This window comes from Pollachius pollachius, assembly GCF_949987615.1.
Source record: "Pollachius pollachius genome assembly, chromosome: 1".
NCBI classification, from domain to species: Eukaryota; Metazoa; Chordata; class Actinopteri; order Gadiformes; family Gadidae; genus Pollachius; species Pollachius pollachius.
The window spans coordinates 31,053,611-31,076,331 of NC_136934.1; the positions used below are offsets into that span (position 1 = coordinate 31,053,611).

Sequence of the window (22,721 nt, forward strand, 5' to 3'; positions counted from 1 at the left end):
TATATATATATATATATATATATATATATATATATATATATATATATATATATATATATATATATGTGTGTGTGTGTGTGTGTGTGTGTGTGTGTGTGTGTGTGTGTGTGTGTGTGTGTGTGTGTGTGTGTGTGTGTATATATATATATATCTGCATATCTATGTACCTGTGTATGTATCTATGTGCCTGTCCACCTGTATATCTCTATGTCTCTGTCGTGTCTATTGTGTATGTCTCTTGGTTACTAGTTTTATTCCACTGGTGAATTGTACAGGGCAGCTTTTACTGTGGTGATGATGATATTTCATATTATTCAGCAAACCTTTTGCGTTCCTTTTGAAGCAACGTTCTAAAGTAATGTTGAAAGTAAACGTAAAAGGGTTCATTTGTTTTCACTTTCACATAGCATGCAGAAAAATGAACAGATGACAATGTGCCTTTGCTTGTAAACCGCTATTCCATGGTTTGTTATTTGACATGCAGTGTGTTTAGGGTATACTATGTTTTATTAAGAATAAATGAGAACAATTGGACGATTTCCACTGCAGTATGCACACATGAGGTGAATTTACTTTGAAAGGAAAATTTGATCTTGAGGGCAATGAGATTAGTTACTTAAGTCTTTGTGTCTTGGTGCTGAGAGCATTGATATTACCAGCCCATATGCAAACTAATTTAACAAAAGGAGCTGAACTTGGCGGTAGTCTCATGGAGGAATAACGGTGGGCCCACCCATGTCCTTTTAGTCTGGTTTTCATCCACTTTCCCTTTTCTCAGTGGCAGCATGTGCTGTCTGTGGACTCAGTCGTTAAATAGCCTCAGTTAATTTAGTTATAACATCACCAGATTTAGCAGTAAGGAAAATATAGTTAAATAATGTGTGTTATTGTTCTTTCATTCCGACATCTGCCAATGACAAATTCTATTCCAAGCCCAGTTAAAAAAAAAAGTGTTATTTAATAGACAGCAGTGGGGCACTAATGATCTGGAACACTGGGCCGCTCATGGAGCTGGACTCTCTGGGCTGCTTATCAGATGACGTCCTAATGAAGAATAAGACTTTGAAGGAGCAGTAGTAGAAGAGTGTCCTAGCTGTGGAAGCACCATCACCTGATCATTTTCCCCAGCCTCGCGTATGTGCTTGTGAAGCACAAGGAAATTAATTGGGGAAGAATAAACTATTACTTCTTGTTTCATCTCCATTTTGGCCATTAGCTGTTTAACACCCTTCACCTTGTTGGCACACAGTGTCCTCCTCACCTCTCATTCCAGGTCTGGGGTTGGAAGACGGGTCTTCTTGACATATCACTCATTCTCAGTACTCCTGGTCGGGCGGCTTGGAGAGGATTCTCTGGCCCTGCAGGATACCATGGCGTTGACACCAATTTCGGACCATTTGCCCCCAGCTCTGTTGGAAGCCTGTGTGGTCCTAGGAGCCTCACGCGACAGGCTGAAGGAGCTCTACCAGGTAGCCATGCAGGAGACACACTCCGTCCTCTGACCTAATCAGTCATTCAGTCAGGCAGACTCTTTATTCCGTGTTTGTGTGGCATACATGACATCATGGGTCCCAACTTATAGAGAAAACAAATTTAAGAAATTGTAAGTACAATATGATGTTACAAATTAAATTATAATGAGAGGATTTCCATTTAATTCATTTCCATTTGTATCCACTCTTTAGTCAAGACCACTGGGCAAGGATTGTAATGGGACTCCAGAGCCCTCCCTGCTGGAGCCGGAGGTACTGCACATTGTGGCGCCTCTGCTCTTAAGCAGCAGCCCTGCTCAGTGTGAGGCGGTGAGTTCACAAGGGCGACGCAGACGCCCATTCAACATGAAGAAGAAAGAACGTCCACCATCAGCAGCAGCAGCAGCAGCGTCCTCTTGCTCAGGTCTGGCTTCATGCATGATCTTTCTATCACTGTTAGATCTTGTCTGATTGCTGTTACCAGAACTAGTTTATTTTTGCTTTGCTCCTGTTGCTGATTGCTGTGATTGCTCTTTTCATGGTAATGTTTACTGTAGTGATTGGTGTGTTATGCTCAGCAATGTGTTTTATACTCTAATGATCTTAGAGCGAATAGTTAAACTCATGTTTAATTGCACTTCTCCAACTGGCTTTTTCCTAATCCTAGCTGAGGATGCTTGTTGGACCTTAATCCTCCTTCTATGTCATTAATGACTGGTGTTGCTTTCTTTGTATCTGTGTTTTAGTCCAGGGTATTCCTGGGGAGAGAAGGAACAACACAAGTGGAGACATCAGCGTTCCTAAAGATATTGACCTGAAGGCTCTGCCTCAGCTCTGTTTTCCTGGTGTTTACACATACACACAAATACACATACACACACGCACAGTCTTGACACACTGGTATATGCATTGATATACCAAACTCATTTTAATGTGCTTATTGTCTATTCATTGATTTAGACGGGCTTCAAGTAACCAATGAGCTGAAAGAAGAGCGATTCCACTTCCTGGTGTTCACTGATGTGTTTGGCAACCGGACCCATGGAGTGGTGATGCAGTATTACAGACTCATAATGGTACCTAAGAACACTCCCCTTTCACAAAACCCTTGGTAATAAATAAAGTATCACAATATCCTATATTGTGTTGTGTGCTTCTGTTTGAACAGGAAGGGACTCCTATCTACCAGAACGGTCATGGCTCCTTTCACTCCACCAGACTTTACTCTGCCTATGGTTTCTGTGTGATATCCAAGTACCCTTACTACTCTGCACTGAAGGACTGTATGTCGTGGTAGGGCACCACATCTACCACCACATCAATACTAGTCCAGAGAAGTGGACAAGACCCTGACATGGTGGCGAGAGTCTTCCCAACATTACACAAAACGGAGGGCTACCAAAGCCTTGTCGAGATTTTCAGGGCTGTGATTAATATACTGAGTAACAGCAAACGAGCAAAGAGGAAAAAAAGGCCATTAAAAAAAACATTGCTTAATTGTGTGTGTGTGTTTCTCCAGTCTCCTAGTCCAGCTGAGGACCTGTCGTTTGTCCGATATGGAGGAGAGGGTGAAGGAGTTCACTGCCAGGCTGGCTCTGGTTCCCGTCCCACCGCCCGGCCCGCTACATGTGGTGAGGCTTTGGGTGGGTGCATGTCTGTACCACGCAATGAGATGCATCGGATGTGAATGTGTTCCCTGGTTTTTAATTGGATGTGTTGTTTGATGTCACGTCTCTGTTTGACTGAGTGGAGTCCAGCCCACCTCAGGCTGTTCATTCCATCACAGAACCCAGGCTGTGGTCTGCATGGCAGTCTGAGCTCAAGACGCCTTGAGCCCAGACTGCCGTGTTGTGGCTCGAAACAACATCAAGAGATGATTTAGTTGCAAAGCAGTTTGAGTGCAGTGTACGTTGTTAAGTTCGTACTGATTGATTGTTACAAACTTAAGTTGTACGTTTGTAACAATCAAGTGATTGTTTGTAACAGTCAATTGTTGAGTAGCGCCAAAAGAACAATTACTGAACATTTCTTTGGATATCATATAACTATAAATTAGGGCTGCCAAGCGATTAAAATATTTAATCACATTAATGTCAATAGTTAATTGCGATCTGTTCAATGCACCATGAAAGGCCTTTTTTAATAATTTTATCAACTTGGTAGTGTGCAAAGTATGCTTGATTTAGGCAGGTCGTTCCACCATCGCCGTGCCAAAACAGTCTTCCCTCACGAGCTCAGCCCGGAGGACCAGCTACCAGCTGACAGTGCTGTTATAAAGTCTACGTTCAAGAAAGCCTTGTTTGGCCTCACATTTAACTATTTTGTCATGGCCCTACAGTCGTTTGGCTACGTAACTCTTGGGTTATGCCGTTTAGAGACACTCTTATTTTGAAATCACTCGCTCATCTTCCATTTAAGCGGCGTAGCCGGGGGTTAGTTTTGCATAAAGCTGAGGGAATTAGCGGGGAGCAGCCATGTCCTATGAGGTTATAGATACTTTAGTTTCAACTAACATGGGATGTCTGAATAATCGGTTAGGGAGTGGGAGGGACAGGGAGACTCTCTCTAGTGGGATGCAGGCTGGTTATTCCTTTAACCCTGATCAATGAAGCGGGCTCTATGTTAATGGTTAAGTGGAGCTTCCCTTTATTGAGAGTCAGGGCAATTTAAAGAGGAATTACGTTAAATGCAGGGCAAGCATTTATTGTCTCAGAGACTGAACATAATGAAGGCGTGTCTTTTCCAATTTGTCTAGTCCGCAGTAGTTTGAGTCATGTGATTGGCTCCTGTTCCTGCTGGTTGCCGTCCCACAACAAGGCATTGCTCCGCCGCGCTGCCCGTCTCTCAATCCATGAATGTCCAGTACCAGTATATGTGTTAATGCGTCAAAAATAAATTTGCGTTAACACCGTTATTATGGAGTTTATCGCAAAGCCCTACTATAAACGTAATGTAAGGTGCCTTTCAAAAAGGGAAACTCACACACATGTCTTTTGTTTAATTTTAAGCCTGTCTGTTATGTTTACAGGCTGCATTCTTTAACAATAACCACCAGCTGTGTGTTCTCCAGATGTTCTCCCTGCCTCCTCTCAACATAGTTCTACCGGCCAGAGAAGATAAGGACTGCCCCCCCGTAGACCTAGACCTCCAGATATCACTGCTCTGCTTCAGACCCCAGCAGCTCCTTCAGGTGCACACACACACACACACACAAACTTAATGGCTACATTCACCGTTTTTAAGTCAAAGAGGGCAATGATTTGTTTAAATCTGCAAAAATTATATGGTGGGGGAGGGGGGGGTTGTTCTCTCTGGCACCGTGCACTGCTTATTTTCTTTTCTGGCAAAGAAATATTGTGACCTTTTTGGGCTATCACCAGTTTGCACCCCTACATACACTCACACACACCTCAAACTGAGTCTATTTACAGCACGATACTGAAGCGGACCTCCTTGCCTCCGTCTAGGTGCTGTCCTCTCTCCTTCAGGAACAGAGGGTTGTGTTGTTTTCTGCTGATTGGGCACAACTCACTCTGGTGGCTGAGAGTCTACTGCTGTTTCTAAAGGTCTGCCGATGTTCCAATTATAGTCCCCTTGTAAAGTCACGCACTAAAAATAGCTGTGCACTTGTCTTCATGAACGGGACAGTTTACTCAGCTTTTTACATGCTTGTCTGCTTCCCTTTTCTCATAAGGCTGATGGAAGCCTTATGAGCCTTTTGTATTTTTGGAAGTGTTGATTTCTGTAAGTGATTGGATTGGTATAGTGATCTGTTTTCAATGACTCCTGTGTGCAATGTCACTTCCAGTTTTGTGTGTTTTTTGTACAGCTTCATTATTAGCTAATGAGCTGTACTTAACAGCTGCCATTTGACATTCACATCTTTGTTCTCAGATCCATGTTATGAGCAAAAGTAACGACATTGAAAAGCCTGGAATGATTTATTTATGGATTTTTTTATGGATGTTTGGATGGATCAATGAGTCTCTACCTTCCGGCCATGTGTTTGCCTGTCTTGCAGCCCATGTCATGGCAGCATCCCTATGTTCCTGTCCTGGCCAGTGGGATGCTGGACTTCCTCATGGCTCCTACTGCCTTCCTCATGGGCTGTCACAGCAGCCATTATAAAGACGTTGCTGCTGTGAGTACATACTATATAGCTACTGGGGTGAATTTAATGTAGAAAGGAGCAGGGCCTTTTATCCACTTGGAGAGCTTAACTCTCAGATATCGACCGCCATGTTCTACAACCTGCACAGTGGCTATGACAAAGATGCTTAATTCTGATTGGTTGATTCGCAGCCTAGAGCCGTCAAAAATCAACCTTGGTGTGATATTGCATATCGGAAATACATGTTATTAACTGCTACATTTTATTGAAAAATAAGGTATTTAAAATGCACACTCAAAATAGCAGCACAACATATTGGTATCACAAATGCACAAATAGTTGTTGCATAGGAAAAAATCATGACATTCTTTCTATTGCACTCAGTAAATGGAAAGGCCATTTGTGGCCTTTCCATTTACTATGTCTTTATAGAAGGCTACCATTTGAAACTAGGAGGTTTTTTTAATTTGTAATGACTAAGAATCCTAACCAATGTGTGTCTAGCTATAACCTTTTATGAACTTGCAGGATGAAAAGTTTGGTTTTGCTTGAAATCTATTGATTTATCTCAAATTGATTAATAATCCTGAAACATTTTCTCACTGTACTTTCAACGATTAAAAAAACATTAAATGATTACAATGGAGAATTGTGGTCGTGGCCTTCCCTACTTCATGTGGTGCAGGAAACGGATGACTTGATCCTCATCCACATCGATGCAGGTACTGTATCCAGGTCTCAATGTGACACCGTTGATCTGCCAGAGATCCCCATTGCTGCGGCAGACTGCTTCACGCAAAGGTTCGGATTTGTTTGTAATCGATTATAACAGGCCAATTGTGTGGACCATGGTTTGCTGGTCCGACTGCTGCCATTACGAAAGGCAGATCAGTGCGTCTTTGTGTTTCTACAGGTTTATGTCCCTGCAGCTGCACTTCCAGCTGTTTCAGTGCCAGCGATCCAGCTGCTCAGACATCAATGAGCAGAGGGCACAGAAGAGGGCGTGGCAGAGAAGCCTCAACATGGACATCCAAAAGATCATGCTGGAACTCATGGTCAACATTTTCAGGTCTGGTGGTATCTGGGGAAATAATTTCAGTCAGTGACCTAGTGTCAGCCATGAGAATAGGTTGTGGTGGTTCTTATACTGTGGAAAAAGACAAGTCAAGCCCATTTTATATGTATAGCCCTTGTTCACAGTTGCAGTCTCAATTTACAGGCCATATAATCATGCCCCCCCCCCCCGCCCATTTTGAGGGAACGCAGCGGGAGAGATCCCTCCTTCCAGTGATGGATTGGAGTGCAGTGGCTGCCATCATTGACATACATTGTAGGATTACAAGCAAACATTAAAAATAATTGTTATTAGTAACAGTAAATTAGTATTGTCAATGCTGATGGCTGGTGAGCAAGCTGGTAGGAGAGACGAGAGAGGTAGGTTTTAATTTTAGATTTTAGATTCCCTGATACAGGTGGCAGACTGTTCCACAGATAGGAAGTGGACATGTTAAAATCTGACCTGGCATTAATTGGAATCCAGTAGAGGTAGGAGAGAAAATGAGTATTGTGTAGTTTTATTATTGCGTAGAAGAGTGTCTCTGTATCCGCTGCGGATAATAGTGGTCTGATTCAAGCAATGTTAAGAAGATGAATGAATGCAGTTCTTGTTATACTTTTTGCATGTTGATCAAAAGAAAGCATAGGGTTGTAAAAGAAACCAATAATTTTGATACAGGAATTTTGGGAGATGGCATAGCCTTCAAAAACACTGTGACCTCTCCAAATATTGTTTGTTAATTAATTGCAGTCAGGCAATAATCAACCTTCTGGATCTGGGAGGAGTGGATTGAGCAAATTGGAATGTCGATTTCGAGTAATCATTTTGTAGCTGTCATAGATTTCAAGGAGCAGTCGACCAAGGTCCGACCCTTGGGTTAGACCAAAGCTTAGGTTGCATTTTTCTAAAAGAGTCTTCACAGAGAAAAAAATGCATTCTATTGGTGAGAGAAGATCTAAACAAGAGAAGAGCCGAGGATTTGATGCCAACATAGTGTTCAAGACGATCAAGAATAATTATTTGGTCAATTGTGTCAAATGTGCCTTTGGGGTCAAGCAGCACCCGGGAGCTTGCATTGCTTCCCATGGTAAGGATAGATTTTTTACCTCTCTAGTCACAGTAATTTCAGTGGAATGGAAAGTAGACTGTGACAAGTTCAGGATAATGGGCATAGCAGGACCAACTGTTTCATTTAGGGAGATTGTTCTGGGCTGCAGAAAGTGCTGGGCTCCTTGCTTTTAGGAGGTCCAAGCTGAAGAGATGGTGGAAGCATCAATTCCTTTCAAATTTATTTGATTTGGTGTATTCTAGAAAATTCTAAGAAGTTGCTTGCAGAAAGGAAAGATCCCTCTTTCGGAGGTTGTCCTTGTGCGATTGTCTTCATTGAACCATGGCGCTAGTCTGGCTTCAGATAAGTGATGAATTCATCGTTGAGACTATCCACGGAGCCCCTACAGGCAGAGAGCAGAGCAGGGGACAGGGGTTACTTATCTGCCATGGCTGCAGAAGTTAAAGGTGGGATACCCCGGAAGCTAAAAGTAGCCCTGCAGGCGTCCCGGGGGGAAGATACCACCGCCTGGAAAGAGAGAACGAAGTGGTCCGATGAGCTGCGTTAGATCAGACCAAGTCGGAAATTTCAACCCTAGGGGTCATGAACAGATCCAGGGCCATATTTTAACGGTCTAAAACGCAAGTGAGAAACGCGAATCAGAAGTAGCTTTGTGGGCGGGTCTCTGCCGCTGTTGCTATTATACCGGCGGATAAATGACTCTTGCGCACAACGCAAATCTAAAAAGTGTTGCCCTGAAGTAGCCTTACTACCCGTAGGTGTGGTTTGGGCGTAACGTGCAATAAACCAATGAGAGTGCCATCTCCCATCACCTTTTAAGAGCCATGAGCGCATTTGAACCTGACGAGTTGATATTTTGACAGCGCATTTGCACTCTCCGATGAGACAGATGCATGACCACATGAATTTCAAACTTCAAATGGCTCAGTTTATGGCCAAATAATATGGCCTGATTCACACATGGATTAGCGTTTTCTTCTACAACAATGATATACTGAGTCGTCATGTAAATTTCGGCAAAGAAAACTCAACACACATATGATATGCGGTCCTGTTTCGATCAAGATCAAATCCTCAAGATCAAATTCTCATCAATCCTAAAAGTTATGGGCTTGTACACAATGTCGGTGTCAAGAAAATATGTGCTTGCTGTACGATGTTTGCAGATGCATTGATTTAAATGCAACTTATTAACGCTGTTCTTTCACAAATGATTTAACCAACTTTATCATTTACCCTAAAAGGGAAATAGGGATATAGCCTACTTTGCTTGAGTTTATTATTGTTATTATTATTATTATTTTAACGCATGGCATAGCCTACTTCAGTGTTCATTCGTGCAGCCCCTATGGAAAAAAAATGTTTCCACATCATCATCATCATAATATTTCAATTAGGCAAATCGTTTGCATGTTTGTGCTGTGCATAGCCTAGTGGTGTGTAAGCTTATGTTGCAGTTCCGACCTGCCATGGTACGTCAAAATAGAAGGGTGATCAGATATTCATGAACACAGTTTTGAGATCTTCAGATTTATTTATGTCAGAGGGTTTTGGGATACCACCCGGCTCTGAGGACGAGGAATTGGAGGAGTAGCAATGAGACTTTAGCAAATTGGCGCTTTGACCGGTATTATAACATGTAGGCGCCTCACCCAGGCCCTGGTCTAAACTATATAATGCCAGCCAACGGTTTAGGGATATTAATCTACTATAATGCTCATCCTTACCCCTGACAGGTAGAGGGCCAGACATGATCAAGCGGTATTTTGAAATTTCTTGAATAAAAGCCTGGTTGTATGAATGTTTTATTTAATTTTATGTCTTATTTATTTAAGAGATGTTCCTCATTCCTTATCAAAGCTAAGTCTTTCATGTGTGTAAGTCTATTAAACAACATTCACAACTGTTTCAATGTTATGTGTTACCTCCAGGGACGTGAGCAGCCATCTGAACTTTGAACACAGAGTGTTTAACAGTGAAGAGTTCCTCAAGACCCGAGAGCCAACTGAAATGCTTTTCTACAAAATGGTGAACTATTAGTTCTCTTTCGCGCTCGCTCTCTCACTTGCTCTCGTTTATGTATATTATTTGTGGTAACCCGGCTCCGTGAGTGTCCTGCCTTCCCCCCAATTAACACAAGTTAGCAAAATGCATTTTAACCTGCCTGACCCGGGTGCTTTTCTCCTGCTGCTGCTCAGGTGTTTCCCATGAATGTGGTTTACTTATTTCTTTTTGTATTTGCTCGAGGGAATCATTTCAATTATATCATGCCAAAAAATCGGCGTCCACGCAAGCAGTTATATTGGGGGTTGCATTGTATGGATGCGTTCTTGCGAGGGTAAGTGTAACTGAAACTGTTGACTGACTGCTTTCAAATCTAAATGTTAACAGGGCAAGAAGTATCATGCATTTAGTCAGAGCCAAACCTCATGTGGAAAACTCCATGTAGAGACCTCCATGCTCCTAACCACTTCATTGACCACTTGTTGTTCTGTGCCATAGGTTTTGGAGACCCACGTATTTCATTTTTTTCTGAAAGATCGCCTAAACAGAAAGATGGACTCTTTTGCTCGCATGGAGCTCCACACACGCTCAGAGATGCAGAAGTCAGTAATACACTCACCTTTCTCCTCATAAGCTCTCCACCCACCAAAGCTGAAGTGTACAGCACAAACGAATGCTTATTGTCTTCACACCAGAGGGGTAATAAACCCCAGACAACTCACTTACCATGTCCATTTTTTTTGATCAGCATCAAAAGCGGCAAGCAAGATTGAATAAATACGTTCCACCCCAATACTACGTGCTGCGCTACGCAACGCGCTCTGGTGTGTTGAGGCAGAAACACTAGACTCTTTGCATATCTTTAGCTAGCACGGAAATGTAATGAATTGAATAAAGAATGCTAATTACCTTTCTGATGTATTTACAAACTCTAAATAAATATTAAGTCAAATTCTCATTCCCGGAGAGTTTTTCTTCTATTTTTTGTTAAGTACCTCACACATTCAGTATAATGGTATTTAATGTATACTGTGGAATATAGCTTCTTCAACACATACTGTATTGCTGTGTAGGTTGAAGTGCATGGTGGTGACCCCTCGCAGGCCCACCATGCAGGAGATCCAGGCCCGCAGGACCGGCTGCCACCCTGAAGCCATGCTTAACAAGAGGCTCGGCATGAGCCTTCCCAACCTGGGGGACCACCCACAGGTCTCTCTCCAGACACAGACCTCCCTCACTAAGATCCTTATATATGACCCCAGTAAGACACTCACTCACTCACTCACTCACTCACTCACTCACTCACTCACTCACTCAAACATCATGTTTGGTTGGTGCTTTCTGTAATAATTCGAAATGAGCTTTTTCTACAACAATAACGTTGTTTTCCTAGCCTGTCAGGCTAGTCAGTGCCCCAGTTGGTTTCAAAATGCTGCAGCTGAGGAAAGATGCATTTTTTTTGTCAAGTGTGACCGTCTTATTTTATAATCTGCCTGTTTAAATGGTGTATGGAAAAAACATTATCAAGACATGTTCTCTTGCCTTCCCTTCCCTATTTCCCCATCCTTTCGGCTCTTTGAACATTTCATTGTCTTCCCCTGCTCTCTTCACCCCTTTCAACTCATTGCCCCATCTCATTGCCTTCCTCTCCCCGACTCTCTCTCCCCCTAGTTTTGCGGAGTACTCCGAAATACATGAGGGTCTTTAAGCTGCCAGAGCTCCCTGCCTCCCTGTCACTCCTCTCCATCCAGAGGTTCTACAATGAGTTGATCCTGCAGCTTGGCAAGGCCATCTTCTGTGTCCCGCCCGAGAACTCTGCACTGCTGGCCAGGTACACGCCACTCTACCTGCAGTGGGTCTTAGTATTTGTGTATCTTGTGTATCTATTTGTGTCTCTGTATTTGTTCCCATGTTATACCAGTTAAAATAAATGGTGAACTCAAACCAACAGTACTTGTGTGCAGGTTCTGTTACCTGCGTGGTCTCATCAACACCTTGTGTTCCCGCCGCCTGGAGGCTCTGAGGGACTTCCAAAACCTGTATAAGACGGACATGGCCCTCTTCCCCACCCAGCTGGTGGCCCGGCTGGTGGACTCGCTGCTCCTGGAGGAGAGGCAGCTGGCCGAGCGCCGGCCTGAGCTCAAGAGACTTTTCCTCAAGGTCTTACGGAAACACCTACCCTCACTGTTTAGACTTCATATTAATCATCATCATGATAATAATATGGTTGAGTTACATTACATTCACTTCTTAAACTGTATTTGACTTTGTCCTGGTTCTGTTATACTGTATTTTGAAAGCTTTTGTTTATTGATGATCATAAAATAATATTTTTTCCCATTATTCAGTGAATTGTGAAATCAGTTCTTCAGTAATTATTTTGGGTTACATTTTTGCTGTACTTCTTCCTAATGCACGTAATATATTGCTATTGTAATCTGCCACTCATTTATAGCGAAAAACTTGCAAAACTTGGCTGTAATGGCTGTTATGATGGCATCTTATGTGATGAGTTCTCTGTGTCCTCGTCAGGTTAAGGCCGACAGCGAGCGAGTCTCCATCCAGCCTGACGACCACGTCAAGAAGTTTGAGCTCCCCAGGAGCCGCCTGGCGCGGGAGGCCTTTGTGCGCTGCGTCCAGGAGTCTGGAATAGTGAAGGACGGGCCCACCATCCAACGTCTGTTTGACGCTCTCACTGACCACGGTAACCAGCAGATGTGATGGCGTGCATGGGTCTGGGTGGTGGGTGTGTTTGGGGCAAAGCCTGTATGTGTGTGTGTGTAGAGAGATGAAGGTGGTGTGGTTCACATGTAAATGAAAGGAATGTATGAAACCCTCTAACCCTAGCCCCCCACATGGCAAGAACAAGCTCTTAATTAGCAAGGAAGAAATGTTGAGAAGGAACGTAGAGTGGTGGATCCATCCTTCCAGGGATGATTAAGAGTGCAATGGGTGCCATAGTTGTGGTTTCTGTCACCGTTATGTCTCTGAACCTGGTTAGAGGTTCAGAGACAGACAGGCATCTAGTCGCAGTCACCGCAACACATGATGGTTAGATAGGGCAGGGTGGACGGTGCCAATCTAGTACCTATCATCAGCAGCAGGGGTAGGCCAGGGCCGGCCAACCAAGCTGCAACCAACCAAATAGTAAAGAGATAGGTCTTCAGATTGGATTCGCATTTCTCAGCAGGGACAGCTTCTCTGAATACAGGTGGCAGACTATTCCATAGTTAAGGCTTTCAATAGGAGAAAACTCTTTCATGCTGATTTAATTTTCATGTTTGGCATCAAAGAAGCCAGCTCCCAAAGACCGGAGGGGCTAAGAAGGACAATAAGGAACACTAAGGTCCTCCAGGTAGGATGGTAAATGCGTGAACAAGTCGACCAAGGATTATTTTTCACTGTGCTGGTCTATTTTTGAGATTAGATCTAAACCAGGGAAGAGCTGAATCTTTTATGCCACAGTGTTTGAGATGTGGAACAGGTGTCCAGACCAAAGAGTCCAATCAGACTGCCAGGTGAAGCTGCTTAAATCAGCCACTATCCACACTCACTCCCACTTACTCCCAACATCAAATTGTTGGTGGCTGAGGCTTCACAGAGAGCCCAGAACAGCTTTTGGTAAGGCCACCCTCCCCAAGCACGAAAGGGCCTCTTTTTGTCTTTTAACATATTCTGAGTACTGGCCCGGTTGGCGGTAAACAATAGCTGAAAATAAGGAATCAGAAATCAGTACGAAAGCCCCTGCAATTTTTTGTTTCAGATGTTGGTTTAATGGTAGGTGTAGGTCTGGTTTTAACAAGGTTTCACATCGGCACAGGATATCTATCTTATTTTCAACAATCATATCCTGGACCAGGAGCACTTTAGATGAAAGAGATCTGATGTCATGAATCCTATTTTGAGCTATTCCGATTTACAAATGCAGTCCGGTTATCACACAGCTCTGAGGACGGGGAATTCAAAGAAACTGAGATTTCTGCAGAGAATGCTCTGTGCCCTGCCACGTTGCTGCCGTGTTAAATCATGGAGGTTCCTAAGTGCTAGCATTATGTGCTACATTCCCCTGGCTAACTAGCTTAATTAACCTATCCAGTATTCTAGAATCTGCAACATTGGTTAGTATGTTGCTAGCAGGTTGGTGCCAACATGAATTACAATGTTGTCATCTGAACTAGTTTCTGTGTTGATTCGGCTCATCTAACTTTGTATGGTCTGGTCGCATGCCAACTCCCTAACATCAGCTTTGATGTGGCGAGACCCAAACCAAGTAAGCAACTAAAGTTAGCTGGTGTGTATGCCAGCTAGTCTCCTATGCCAAGCATTTTCAACCCCAAGATGATAGACTTGCGAGTAGGGCTGCCTTCCGTCTTAAGTTGCACTATCGACAGGGTTCGCTAGACTGAGCTATTGCTTATGCTAGTGCTAATTCTGCAAGCCCGCCTTGTGGGTGTCTTCTCTATACTTTCTGGAGTGTCTGTCTTTCGTAGTAGACCAAAAGACAGTAGTTCAAAGTTGGTGGATTTCTTTAATTATTGTACATTTGGGTTTTTCCTGCAGAGATTTCAGCAGTCAGGAATGCTGCGATCTTATAATTCTTTGTCTGTCTGCCAGAGATATTCCTTCTGTCAGGGAGTATTTCCTTCAAAGTCCCCTCTGTGTAAACAACAAAGCTGAACAAAGTGATTTGAACATAACATTTAAATATCTCAGATTTTTGGGGTGGTATCATCCCAAATATATATTTGGGATTTAGATAATAAATACCATGATTAGAATCAGTGCACAACCAAGTTATCCTAGGAATTCCACAAGTGAGAACAACATAGAGGCTCATGCAGACAAGCTCATGGTGTTAAGAAGTGTGTGTTCACATTGATTTTTTTTTTTTAAACCCCTGAATGTAGGTTTAACGTCATGGTTGGAAATTAAATCATACATGGAAGTGATAATGGCACAGATTGGCACATTTTAGGCAAGCATTTCCATGCTTGCCTAAACTGAAAGCATGTTAATATGTTAGGGACGGCTGGGTTGGGACTGCCGATGCTGTTTTCCCAATAAAGGTCTCTGGTGGTGAATGGCTTTACTGGGTTTACATGGACGATTGTTAACAGTTTACATGGATGACTCAGTTAGCAGATGCTTTTATCCAAATGGATTTAAGTGGATGCCGATGTCTTTAAAGTGCAATTGAACACCTGTTTCAGCTCGAATTCAAACACTTTGAAGGACGGGGCTGTGTTATTCCCATGAATACGACCAATGCCAACTTTCGCACGCGCCATGCACGCACGCACTGTGGTGTTGTACTATAATCTACCAAGAAGCTGAACCCTCTCATGCACATAGACATCAAAATTAACAGGCACACACACACACACACACACACACACACACACACACACACACACACACACACACACACACACACACACACACACACACACACACCTATAAAAAAAGGCACCCACACAGAAGTAGCCATCAAATCATTGATGACTAATCAATGATTGAATAAACTGAAGTTTAAATTGTTCCATCATTGAGCGAGGAATGCTGCAGCCATAATCTGTGAAACAAGCTGCAATGAAATCCTTCGGGGCGTACCATACTTTGGGGAGAAATACTAACTTTTACTTGATTCAATCTATTTGTTCTTGTTTCCAACCAAGACTCGCCCAAGGAGAAGTCTTGCAGGAGTGAAACTGTGGCAGGAAGAGAGTGTTGGAAATGTGGGTGGGAGCTGGGGCGGGGAGAGTTTGTAGTGATGGACTTCAGAAAGTGTGTTATCTTAAGGAATGATTGGGTGATTGGGTGAAAGACACCATAGCAAAAACTAGGTACAAGCAAAATGAAGATAAAAAAGTTACCTTTTCTGTAGAGATATTTTCCATAATGTCAGAATATATGACGTGACTTCGAAGAGCAGACTGAAAGGCACTTCACTTTACCTTTAAAAAATAACGTTACCTGCGTTTGGAGCCGAGTGGAATGTTCACAAAAAATGGATTTTACTCCTGTTTTCCAAAGTGTGTGTGTGTGTGTGTGTGTGTGTGTGTGTGTGTGTGTGTGTGTGTGTGTGTGTGTGTGTGTGTGTGTGTGTGTGTGTGTGTGTGTGTGTGTGTGTGTGTGTGTGTGTGCGTGCTTTCTAGTCGATGAGAAGCAGGTGGACCCCACCCTCTTCAAGGATGTCTACACCTTCTGGAAGGAGGCTGAGGCGCAGGACGTGGACCTGCCCTCCGAGGTCGTGGATCGCCTGGACAATAACGAGTGTGTCTACAAGTTGTCTTCCTGCGTCAAGACCTCCCATGGGGTTGGGAAGATCGCCATGACCCAGAAACGCCTCTTCTTGCTCCAGGAAGGACGACCGGGGCTCTGGGAAATTACCAGGTTCAGAGACATAACGGTGACAGAAACCACACATGTTCATGTCTTTGTCTTGGTGTGGTTGCTGTTGTCGTTGTTTGTCATCTGGCATTGACTTCACTCTCTTTGATGATGCGTTGTGTTGCGTGACGCTGAGTCCCTCCTGACTTGTCCCTCCCATGGCAGGAGGTGAAGATCTCGTCATCACCCTTCCTCCTGCAGCGCGTCCCCTCCCTGTGCATCAGGACATCGTGCAGGGCCGAGGGCTTTGAGGCCAACCTGAAGACGGAGACGGGCCTCTGGGACCTGGTGGTCAGAGAGATGTGGGCGGGCCGCAGGATGGCCGATCAGCATAAGGTGCTCCTCCACTGTCACACTATGTCATGCCCATCACCCAAGCTAGTCACTCTATTGGACCGCTGACCTCATCTCAGATTACTAGATACCTAGTACTACTAGGTTTACTAGATAAGCCTGCATGGGCTTATCCAAAAGGAGTATATGTGTGAACAAAATGGATTACACTGGATTACACTCATTATCTGAATTGTTTAACATTATTCGTTTAAATGTATTTTCCTTTTTGTATTATGGAAGAAGAATAAAATAATTAATTTTGCTGGTTGGCCACTATTCCAACCACTTACTGCATACACACCCACCTGTGTGTAGGACCCCCAGTACATGGCCCAGGCCCTGACCAACATGCTCCTAATGGATGCTGTGGCGGGTTGTCTGCACAGCCAGAGGTCCATCGACTCTGCCTCCAAACTGGCCTACTTCGACAGGATCAAGTATGAAGGTGTGACTTCCGTTTCACCTGAAGGGTCCTGGGGGGATGTAGGCGAGGGGGCAGTGTAGACATGCACTGTTTTACCTTGTTGTTTACTATGTCATGTGTGATTTAATGACACAAACTGAAATCAAACTGTCTCCGAAACTCAGAAACAAGAGGAGCATTAAAAACCCTCATCACCCCAGTAATTAACAGTTTCAGCTGCTCCCGTCTGGTAGACGCTACCGCCAGAATCCGGTCTCGCACCACCAGAGTCAGGGACAGTTTCATCCCATGGGCCATAAGACTACTGAACTCCTGAGCTACTTAGCTCACCACTATAACACTTTATAACTTGCCACTTTATAGCTTGCCACTTTATACCAGTCGATAAACACCAGTCGATAAACACAATCAATCTGGATAAACACGTCCGTTTACATTTATTTAGTTTTGCATTTAGGTCTCTGCTCTCCTACTTGTGTTCCTCTTATACACTTACTTTTTATTATTTTTATATTTCTTTTTTATTATTTTAGTCTCGGCTTTCCTACTTGTGTTTCTCTTACACTTTTACTTTATCTTATATTGCACTGTTGGAGGAGCCCAAGACTTAAGAATTTTATTGTCAGCGATTGTTGTAATTATTGTGCATATGACAATAAAACCATCTTGAATCTTGAATCTTGAAAGTACAGTATAGAAGAATACTGTAAGGTTACATTGTGTTTTAGTGTTATTACAGTGGCTGTGTTTGGGTCCACAGATGCTACTTTTTCTGAATGAAAATGTCTCCTCTCTTTTGGAATTGTTTCTAAATTATAGCTTTCATATGTTTGTTTGTATTTGTTGTGTTCATTCATGTACCAGTGCCCATGATGGTGCCTGAGGCCACGTCTCAGACTCTGAAACACAAGATCAACCCTTCACAGGACCTGTCTGAACCCCACACTGTGCATGTTCTGCTGTACACACCGGGTCAGGCTCCACTCTCCGGAAAAAAATAGACACCAATTTCACATGGACTTTTCCACAAGGCTTTTTTAAACAAGGATGTTCTCTCTCTCTCTCTCTCTCTCTCTCTGTCTCTGTCTCTGTCTCTGTCTCTGTCTCTGTCTCTGTCTCTGTGCAGGCCAGCTGAGCTGCAGCGACACAGAGGAAGGCGGGAACCCCAAGCTGTGGGTGGCTCTGAGCGGGGGCCGCGTGGTGGTGTTCGACGCAGCCAGCTGGTCCATGCTGCAGGACTGCATCCAGGTCGGGAACGCTCAGCTGGTAAGAACCCCTTTGGGCTGATGTAATGCTGAGGCTGCTTGTTTAACGAGAATAACTGCTGCTGAATCGTTCAAAAGCACAAGATGGTGGCATCTTGTGTTGCAAACATGCACATGCTGACTCTGGTTTTGTTTCTTGGCAAGGTTCTATGAAAGATGGTAAAGAAGTTTTGTAGTTTCACAGAGTATATATGTATATGTTAATAACCACTTGCATGACATAATATTATATTAAATAGCATTACCTTACATGGCCAACCATACATGACCCCTTGTACATTGACCTTTTGCTCATCAAATTCTCCATACGAATCAGGTCGATACGAGCATGAGTTAGAGTAGATGTTCCATCTAGGAATAGTATTTTTAACAAAAGGCACAACGACTTTTATTTTAATTTGAATTGCCTTGAAGCGTATTCCACCCTGTCTTTACTTTCTGTTTACCGTGCTGTGTGTAGAACTGCATGCTGGGAGTTGGACAGGACCAGGTGTGGATTGGCTCTCAGGACTCTGTGATCTACATCATCGACCCACGCAGCATGTCTTGTAACAAGCAGCTCACAGAGCACAGGCACGAAGTAACCGGCTTCGCTGTCTACAAGTAAACACACGCATGTATTAATTCAGACATGCATGTATTAATTCAAATGACGATTAAGATATAGAACAAAATCATACATTTATAAGATTAAATGTTAAAATGGGCCCTAGTAACCACTAGATGATGTTGATTAGCTATAACAAGCAGTTCAGTTACGCTGTGTGTGGATGATGGCTGAGCCAGGCAAATTGGACTCTGTGGCTGGAGAAGGGTCTATTTGCCCACTACAGGACACACTTACTTTAATACAGGAAACACATCCATCCCTTTATGACACACACTCCCTCACTACATGACACACCCACTTTACTACACAACAAGCCCACTTTACTACACGTCACACCCACTTTACTACATGACACACCCCTTCACTCCATGACACACCCCTTCACTCCATGACACACCCCTTGGCTCCATGACACACCTACTTTACTATATGACACACCCACTTCACTACATGACACACCCCTTCACTACATGACACACCCCTTCACTGCATGACACACCCCTTCACTGCATGACACACCCCTTCACTGCATGACACACCCCTTCACTACATGACACACCCCTTCAATACATGACACACCCCTTCACTGCATGACACACCCCTTCACTGCATGACACACCCCTTCACTACATGACACACCCCTTCACTACATGACACACCCCTTCACTACATGACACACTGCTTCACTACATGACACACCCCTTCACTACATGACACACCCCTTCACTACATGACACACTGCTTCACTACATGACACACCCCTTCACTACATGACACACTGCTTCACTGCATGACACACTGCTTCACTACATTACACGCCCCCTTTACTCCATGACACCCCCCCCTTTTCTACATGACACACCCCTTCACTACACGACACACCCCTTCACCACACGACACACACCCTTTACTCCATGACACACCCACTTTACTACATGACACTTCCCCTTCTCTACACGACACACACCCTTCACTACACGACACCCTCTCTTTCCCACACGACTCACTATGGCAAGTTTTACTGTCAAATATATCAAGCATGCAGATGGGAAAGTCAAGCACGCTGGGAGCACATTGAGCACAGGTCAAAAGTGTCCTGAGCAGGCAGAATAATGTTGAGGGTGCAGAAGATTCTATCAAACCCGCAGAGCGTTGGGAAGTCAGTGAAAATTATTGTAGGTCTTGAAGGTGGATTTGAGCCAAATAAATGACGCTCTGGGGATGCCTCATTGCCCACAGTGCTCCGTCAAAACCTTCCTGCCCTCGCTTGACCTTCTCTTTACGTGCTCTCAAAACCAAATTTATCAGAATAATTGACATAGACCTTATGGGCCATTCATAACTCTGCCTTTTGTTACAATGCAATTGATGGTTATCCCAGTATCCCAGCTCATACATCTTGGTGGACCACATCCCTAGTCTGAGTCACTAGAGGATGTATTAGGATTGCAAAAATAATCAACATCACACCGGTTCATCAAAAACTGCCCCCTCGTGAGAAAATCTTGATCTCCCAAGTTCACATTGTGTCTCTGTACAGATTGGTCTAGCCTTGAGCCTGTCGAGAACCTGGTCCAACAATGTAGAAATTATAGGCCCAATCGGGGCTGGGTTGAGGGAGTCTCAGTCCATAAAGAACAAGGAACACCAACGAAGGAATAACAATGGTGAGCTGTAGCAATCTACAGGGCAATGAAAGAGTTTCCTCCGAAGGAGATGTTTGAACCAATATTTGCATGGAAGGGTTTTCTCAGAGGATCATTTGTTTTTGCTTTACTTCCAACCGGATTTGGCAAGAGCGAAGAGAGCGAAATCGCCCCTTAGTACTTTGAACACTGTAAGGCCTCACCCATATCTGGAGATCAATTGCTGCCCAACCAAGGCCAGGCTGATATCCATTGGATAACGCAACTTGATTACCCGGGTGGTATCGCCCGGCTAAAAATACAGTATGAATACTTTTTAAAGGGGTGATATCATGCTTTTTCCCTTTGCTTCAGACTGTTAAGCGATGTATGTGTTCATGTTTTACGTCTGTTATGCTAGAAAATTCTAAATCTGAGCCAGGGGGAGTATTCGCTCACACCGAGAACACCCCTCAATAAGTGTGTGAAACGGCTCATTTACGCTCAAGCTTCCGTAACAATGTTTACAACTTCTCTGGGGTGTGAATTTGCAGTCACACCCGCAAATGGGATCTTTAAAGCCTCCTAAAGCCCTCCTCCCTCGTCCCGCTGTGTTCAGCGAGCAGCCGTACTCCTGCAGCGCTGAAGGCACCATCCTGCTGTGGGACGCCTCCAGCCTCACAGTCAACCGGCAGCTGCTGCTCACATGTGACCGGCTCTCCTCCATACAGATCCACAACGGCATGCTGTGGTGTTGTACGTACAGAAGCCATTTTTGTGTGTGTGTGTGTGTGTGTGTGTGTGTGTGTGTGTGAGCTATATAGTGCTTCACATCTCGTGTATGACTAAATGCCCTCCCTTGTTTTGTACTCAACTGTGATAATTGTCCCACTAGAGCAGTCTCATTTGTCGGATCTTCCGGAGTGTATGACTTCTTCATTCACGCGGAATGAACACAAAAAGGATGTTGTTGTTGCAGGTTGTGGTGACAGCATTGTGGAGGTCAGACGGAATGGTGCACTTCAGAGGAGGGTTTCAATGCCTGATGATCTACTGGCCATGCCCAGTTGCTTCAAAAGCTTTGTCCTTATCATGGAGGTGAATGGTCTGCCTCTGTTGGAGAATTATGCAAACGTGAGCCGGTTGCTATGTCATTAACACATTGTGTGTGTGTGTGTGTGTGTGTGTGTGTGTGTGTGTGTGTGTGTGTGTGTGTGTGTGTGTGTGTGTGTGTGTGTGTGCGCGTGCATTCTCAGCTAGGACAGTTGTGGACAAGCTGCCCAGACTCTGGAGAGCTGTGTGTGTGGCACACGTCGGACGCCAAGAGGCCCGTTAAAATAATCCCATTACCGGGCATCTCTGGAGTCAGTTGTATGATTAGGGTCAAAGACCAGGTAGGGGGATGTGATCAAGATGTATTCGATAAATGTTCTGTCAGGGAACATTCTGATATCTTTCTGAGCCATCACTAATGATTTTGATCTGAGAGTATGTGTGTGTCTCCCTGTAGCACGAATGTCAATTTAATCACAACCCAGATTTTTCGCGAGCTTGCCCACTTCCTCCATCACTTCTCTCCTCCCTCCACTATTCTGGTGACCCTGTCCCTTTTCATCCATCCTCAATATTCTCTGTGCCTCTCCCCCCGTAGATCTGGGTTGGTTGCCAGGGCGACGGGGTCCTCGGAGGACTGTGCGGCGGCCAGCTGAGGAGCCAGGTGCTGGTGGTGGACCCCGGCAGCCACGCGGTGCAGAAGGAGCTGCAGGCCCACTCGGACACCATCCACACCCTGTGCTCTGCGGAGCACCGCTATGTCCTCAGCGGCTCCGGGTGCCGCGACGGCAAGATCGCCATCTGGAAGGTTGACTAGAGTGGGGTGGTGATGAGAGATGAAGTGACATGCATAGTTTTGAACAAAATAATGGACCTTGAGGCAGGAGATGATGGTGTTTTCTGAGAGCAGCTTGATTTATTTTTAGGATTGGATACTTGATGATCTTTGGCTGATCATTTACTTCAGTGAGGCGTTGAAGTAAAATACCTTGAAAAACAGAAAAGGGATTCATGAAAAAAAGCAGAGACCTTTTCTTTGTGCTCTAAATCACATCCAGCAACGAGAAAGTCCAAAGGCAACGGAGGAGGATGATTGTCAACTATTACAAATCTACTTTTTAAAATGAAAATTAAGTAATTCATTCATCTGCTCCTTAAATAGTTAGTATGAAGTCATAGTGCCTCAGTCTTTTGTAAGCAGTATTTATCATCATAATAAATGTATGTGTATTGAAAGTTAAACAAAGGTATTTCATGATATGAGTTCAATAAATGACGAGAAAAAGTTGTTAAAAACATTGATTT

General features: G+C 44.0%; 1 protein-coding gene across 1 annotated transcript; it reads left to right on the forward strand.

Moving 5' to 3' along the window:
- Nucleotides 1-1,370: 1,370 nt before the first annotated feature.
- LOC307071381 (DENN domain-containing protein 3-like) lies at nt 1,371-22,233 on the forward strand (the record flags this gene model as incomplete). Its single annotated transcript, XM_079730363.1, has 27 exons — nt 1,371-1,469; nt 1,686-1,896; nt 2,219-2,317; nt 2,433-2,548; nt 2,641-2,765; nt 2,992-3,103; nt 4,543-4,662; nt 4,940-5,038; nt 5,494-5,613; nt 6,269-6,384; nt 6,497-6,652; nt 9,641-9,737; nt 10,212-10,315; nt 10,787-10,974; nt 11,385-11,544; nt 11,678-11,873; nt 12,246-12,417; nt 15,869-16,122; nt 16,269-16,439; nt 16,755-16,884; nt 17,728-17,835; nt 17,990-18,129; nt 18,589-18,731; nt 20,983-21,119; nt 21,343-21,461; nt 21,620-21,757; nt 22,015-22,233. The coding sequence occupies 27 exons, from the start codon at nt 1,371-1,373 to the stop codon at nt 22,231-22,233; spliced, it is 3,849 nt and encodes a 1,282-aa protein (XP_079586489.1).
- Between the last annotated feature and the right edge of the window lie 488 nt (nt 22,234-22,721).